This window comes from Rhinopithecus bieti, unplaced genomic scaffold (genome assembly GCF_001698545.2).
Source record: "Rhinopithecus bieti isolate Rb0 unplaced genomic scaffold, ASM169854v2 scaffold_41692, whole genome shotgun sequence".
Classification (NCBI taxonomy): Eukaryota; Metazoa; Chordata; class Mammalia; order Primates; family Cercopithecidae; genus Rhinopithecus; species Rhinopithecus bieti.
The window spans coordinates 31889-38167 of record NW_016816824.1 but is presented as its reverse complement, the minus strand read 5'-3'; the positions used below and the strand labels follow the sequence as shown (position 1 = coordinate 38167).

The 6279-nt window shown below is 36.8% G+C and overlaps 1 protein-coding gene across 1 annotated transcript in view; it reads right to left on the bottom strand.

The window, feature by feature from the left end:
• BRWD3 (bromodomain and WD repeat domain containing 3) overlaps positions 1 to 6279 on the bottom strand; it is a 54740-nt gene that overhangs the window by 34640 nt on the left and 13821 nt on the right. The window contains exons 7-8 of the mRNA XM_017855298.1: positions 3276 to 3383; positions 1895 to 1920 (exon numbers count right to left, since the gene is read on the bottom strand). Coding sequence (XP_017710787.1) covers positions 1895 to 1920; positions 3276 to 3383 — 134 coding nt within the window. The remainder of the gene's footprint in view (positions 1 to 1894; positions 1921 to 3275; positions 3384 to 6279) is intronic.

Sequence of the window (6279 nt, the reverse complement as noted above, 5' to 3'; positions counted from 1 at the left end):
GATCTCAGCTCACTGCAAGCTCCGCCTCCCAGGTTCACGCCATTCTCCTGCCTCCGCCTCCCAAGTAGCTGGGACTACAGGCGCCCGCCTTGTCGCCCGGCTAGTTTTTTGTATTCTTTAGTAGAGACGGGGTTTCACCGTATTAGCCAGGATGGTCTCGATCTCCTGACCTTGTGATCCGCCCGTCTCGGCCTCCCAAAGTGCTGGGATTACAGGCTTGAGCCACCGCGCCCGGCCAAGACATGGCTCTTAACTCTTAATAGCAGGTTGTAGTTTAGTGCAAGGTTCTAAACCAAAAATGAGCAGCCACATCACCTGGGGAAATGCTTCAAATTTAATGTTCTGAAATCCTATACCTATAGAATCGAATTCTACGTTTGGGGTACAGTTCGGTAATATATCTATTTTGGAAAAACTCCCTAGTGAATTATGATGCTCCGGTTAAAAATCACTCCCCTAGCAAAACATATGTATGTGTACATGTTTGGGGTGAAGACTTACATTTTTTAATATCTACAACATTATCTTTTTTGTTGTTTTTGTTTTACTTTAGATTCATGGGGTACACGTGGTTTGTTACATGGATATATTGCATAATGGTGGGGTCTGAGTTTCTAGTGTACCCATCCTCCAAAGAGTAACCATTGTACCAAATATCTAATTTTTAAACCACTATCCCTCTCCTAGTCTCCCTTCCTTTGGAGTCCCCAGTGTCTATCATTTCCATCTACATGTCCAATTGTCCAACTGTTCAGTACCCATTTGTAAGTGAGGGCATGTGGTATTTGATTTTTCGTTTTTTAGCTGTTTTATTTACAATAATGGCCTTCAGCTCCATCTATGTTGCTATAAAGGCCATGATCTCATTTTTTTATAGCTACATAATATTCCATGATGTATATGTACATTTTTTTTATCCAGTCTACCACTGACGGGCATCTAGATTGATTCCATGTCTTTGCTATTGTGAATAGTGCTATGATGAACATGCGTGTGCATGTGTCTTCATGGTAGAACAATTTATATTCCTTTGGATATATATCCAGTAATGGAATTTGGGTAGTTCTACTTTAAGTTTTTTGAGAAATCTCCAGACTGCTTTCCACAGTGGCTGAACTAATTCACATTCCCAGCAGTAGTATATAAGCATTCTCCCCTCTCCACAACCTCACAAGCATCTGTTTGTTTGTTTTGACTTTTTAATAATACCCATTCTGACTGGTGTGAGATGGTATCTTGTGGTTTTGAATTGCATTTCCCTAATGATAAGTGATGTTTTCGCATTTTTTCATATGTTTGTTGGCCACTTATATATTTTCTTTTAAGAAGTGTCTGTGGCCAGGTGCGGTGGCTCAAGCCTGTAACCTCAGCACTTTGGGAGGCTGAGACGGGTGGATCACGAGGTCAGGAGATCCAGACCATCCTGGCCAACACGGTGAAACCCCGTCTCTACTAAAAAAAATACAAAAAAGTAGCCGGGCGAGGTGGCGGGCGCCTGTAGTCCCAGCTACTCAGGAGGCTGAGGCAGGAGAATGGCATAAACCCGGGAGGCGGAGCTTGCAGTAAGCTGAGGTCCAGCCACCGCACTCCAGCCTGGGCGACAGAGCGAGACTCCATCTCAAAAAAAAAAAGAAAAAAAAGAAAAAAAAAAGGAGTGTCTGTTCATGTCCTTTACCCATTTTTTCATGAGATTGTTTGTTTTTTTTGCTTGTTAAGTTCCTTATATATTCTGGATATGATCTTACAATAATCACACACATTCACTGATTATTAGTCACATTTAACAGGCAAAACTGATCTTTGTAATATAGGGTCCTGCTTAAAGTTATATACTAGCATATAGCAGAGCTACAATTGAAATCCAGGTCTTATTCCAAAGCCTAAGCTCTTTTACCACATATAAGCTGCTCCTACAATTTCCTAGAACAACAAGGTTAGGATAAAAAGTAAAAACTTGGCTGGGTGCGGCAGCTCATTCCTGTAACCCCAGCACTTTTTGAGGCCAAGGACGGTGGATCACCTGAGGTCAGGAGTTTGAGACCGGCCTGGCCAACATGGTGAAACTCCATCTTTACTAAAAAGGCAAAAATTAGACAGGCGTGGTGGTGGGCGCCTGTAATCCCAGCTACTCGAGACGCTGAGGCAGGAGAATTGCTTGCACCTGGGAGGCAGAGGTTGCAGTGAGTGGAGATCGCTCTGCTGCACTCCAGCCTGGGTGACAGAGCAAGACTCTGTCTTTAAAAAAAAAAAAAAAAAAGTTAGAAATCACATGTTTTATTCAGTCCTGTGAATCTAAAGAAGAACTCAACTTTTACTTGATGCAGAATAGATGGGAGATGTCCCTATCTTCCAGAAGATGATTATGTAAAGCTCACGTGATAAGCTACTTTACCACCTGATGACATTAATAAAAAGTTTTACAAACATCTAAATCAAATCTTTATTTTAATAAATATACATNAGGTTGCAGTGAGGCGAGATAGGGCCACTGCACTCCAACCTGGGCAACAGAGTGAGACTCTGTCTCAAAAGAAATAAAAAATAAATAAATAAATATATATACATATTCTCTTTTATATCCTTCCTGTCAAGAATCATCACACAACCCTTCATTTACCTGGAAAACTATCATAAAACGGCCCTTTAGTCTCTTGTTCAGAAAACCAAACTGAAACACAAATAAACCTAGGTAGAAATGGTGGTGAATGTATACCTATGTCTGTCTGTATGTGCACATGTGCATATATATATACACACATATATAAATGACAAATGAATGAAATACTTATTGACAAAATCATTCTCCATAAAATATGGAGCCACATGGATATTATATATGTAGCTACATGGGTAATATATCAAAACAGCTATTTTACAAAACACCATACGTTTCGGGGCTTATTGTGATTTATCATATTTAATATATACCAAAGCTGTCAGAACCTTGAGAGTGTTTATAGTCTACACGCTCAGTTTATGAAGCATCCAGAATGTACAAAGTTGCTGATTAGAGAAAATATCCATACAAGGGAACTCCTGCTTTGCTCTAATTATGGACTAGTATAGACTAGACAATAGAAAATAGCATACAAATTTTAAGAAACATATAAAATGTGATCCATAATATTCAGTTCTATAAGAGTATAGTACACCATCTTATCTTGGATACACAATCAACAGTGAAATATTCATAAAACTGAGGAAAAAAACCATGGGTAAGCAATTTAATTCCAAAGCTACTTCAATTGCATAGCTTATGAATTTGGCAAACTTACCCTGAGATCCATTTTGTTCCATGGCTGTTTTTGTAAATTAACACTGTATATTTTTGATTTCCTTACAGCCCGAACATAAGCTTCATGTCCTTGCCTAAAATAGATAAGCTAAAACAGAAAACATAAGGTATTAAACAGCAGCATCCTATATAACTCTGTATGTCCAATATACATTCCTACAAACATCCTCTTCTGTTTGCAGAAAGAAATAATTATAATACTGAAAGACTTCACACAATAAAGTTTTCAAATTATGTTAATTCAGTACTCACGCCTATGTAGCCCTATGCTCAGTACCACATCATATAAACACAGTAAACACAATCCTTTTCCCTTCAATCAGCTTCATAAGTGTGCTGAAGAAGTAGAATCATGGAAAATGTACGCAAAACTGGTCATATTTTAAAGTATATGCGCCCCTCCATATCCACAGCTTCTGCATCATCAAATCCAATCAACTGCAGGTTGAAAATATTTGATATATCTATATCTATAGATATAGATATGGATATATAAAACAATACAATTAGGCCGGGCATGGTGGCTCACGCCTTTAATCCCAGAAATTTGGGAGGTTGAGGCAGGTGGATCATCTGAGGTCAGGAGTTCGAGATCAGCCTGACCAACATTGCAAAACCCCATCTCTAATAAAAATACAAAAATTAGCTGGGCGTGGTGACACATGCCTGTAATCCCAGCTGCTCGGGAGGCTGAGGCAGGAGAATCACTTGAACCTGGGAAGTGGAGGTTGCAGTGAGCCGAGATCACAACATTGCACTCCAACCTGGGCAACAAGAGCAAAACTCCCTCACAAAAAATAAATAAATAAATAAATGATGATACAAATAAAAAACCAGTATCGTATAACAACAATTAATATAGCATTTACATTGTATTGGGTATCTAATATAGAGATAATTTAAAGTATATAGGAGGATGTACATAGGTTATATGCAAATATTATGCCTTTTATATAATGTCCTTGTAGATTCTGTTATTTGCAAGGAGTGCTAGAGCCAATTCTGTGTGGATACCAAAGGACAGCTATACTATACTTCAAATTATAACTGACACTCTTATTACAATTTTAACATTCAGTCTACACATTTCATATAAACAGTATAAATCACAGGTTAATAAATGGAGTAATTTCAAGGCAAATTAAAAGTTGCCTGTTACAGGAGTTCATGTCAGAACTGGCATATTATGGAAGGAAAATGAATTCAATTACTTAATTCTTCAGCTCTTTAAGCCACCATTTACTATCATTTTCTGTATTTATTACAAAAAGTTTCTTTTCCTCAAGTTTAAAAGCAGTGATAGAGGCTAGGCACAGTGGCTCACACCTGTAATCCCAGCACTTTGGGAGGCTGAGGCGGGCAGATAACCTGAGGTCAGGGGTTCGAGATCAGCCTGGCCAACATGGTGAAACCCCATCTCTACTAAAAATACAAAACTTCGCTGGTCATGGTGGTGCATGCCTATAATCCCAGTTACTCTGGAGGCTGAGGCAGGAGGATCGCTTTGAACCCAGGAGGCAGAGGTTGCAGTGAGCCAAAATAGCTCCACTGCACTCTAGCCTGGGCAACAGAGCGAGAGTCGGTCAAAAAAAAGTAGTGATAGAGATAAGTAAATAGAAGAAAGTAACAAAAAATACCATATTATGAGATTTCTAAAATACATTAACATACTCTACCAATAACATACTCTACTAAGTCAGAATTTCTAATAGCTAAAAATTTGAGCAGAAAATAAAAAAAGTTTAAAATTAGTAAATAAAATAACTGTAAGGGTTAAAAACCAGTAATACACATGACATTAAGATATCCTTTATTATATGTTCATTCCTGAACTCAACAAATACTGATCATTGAACATCTACGTATAGGCACTAGATGCTGTGATAAGGCATAAAAACATTTCCTCTAGGATATGGAAGCACATGTGGATATATAACTATAATGCAAGGTAGAATATATTATATATCAGAAGAGAAAAATAATTTAGGTAGAAAAGCTTATGAGGACAGAGGGACTGGCCAATGAAAAACAAGGATAACATCCTGGAAAAGTTAGTATTTGAATTAGACCTTGAAAATTATAATTTTAAGAAGCAATGATCTGTGGGTAGGGATATCTAGGCAAGACAACAAAGGCTTAATAGTAAGATGAAGTAAAAAGTAATGTTGCCATTAAGAAATCAATTATATAAAAAGTGTATGTTTGCCTTTATAATTTCTTTAAAAACATTCTCTACATATTCACTGTCTGATTTACATACATCTTCCTCATTACCTGAAGAACTGTCTTCACCTCATACACATTAGTCTTGAAGCATATAAGGATGTAGTAAGTTTAATAACATAGAGGAAAAGGGATTCAACCAAAGAATGGAGAAAAATGGTCCTTAGACAGGAGTCTCATCAGATCCTAGAGTGTATAGATCCTTGTTTTGTTCTATAAAGGTTTCTAAGGTAATTAAACATGATTCCTCTTCTGCCTCCAGAAAATAAAAACAGGCAATAACTATAAGAAATAGTGATTTGAGATATGCCAATAACATTTTACAAGTTCTCTGTTTTTAAGTATAGCATTCGTCAGAAAATATTTATTAACATAATTATGCAAACAAGCATTACTCAGAAGTCCAATACCTATAAGAAAACATCAAAAGAAACATTTAAAAATATCTAAAGATAATCAGCAGGTAATAATTTATTTGTAAGGCTATTTGATAGCTACTCTGATATAAGATCTCTATAAGAGGCAATTACAAAAAAGTTTGGTAAAATTTTTATTGTTCCCAAAATGTTTAGAGTCAACTTGCAAGGTTTTGCTCCTTCTGCTGCTACAATGACAATATTACATTTCTACTATCACTCTTAAATTTAAAACTGTGTAAAAACATTGAATCAATAAAAATTAGTATATCAGACAATATCCAAGCCAAAAAGAGTTCTAATGTTCCAATATTATTTTATTATTTAATAAAATAATACATATAT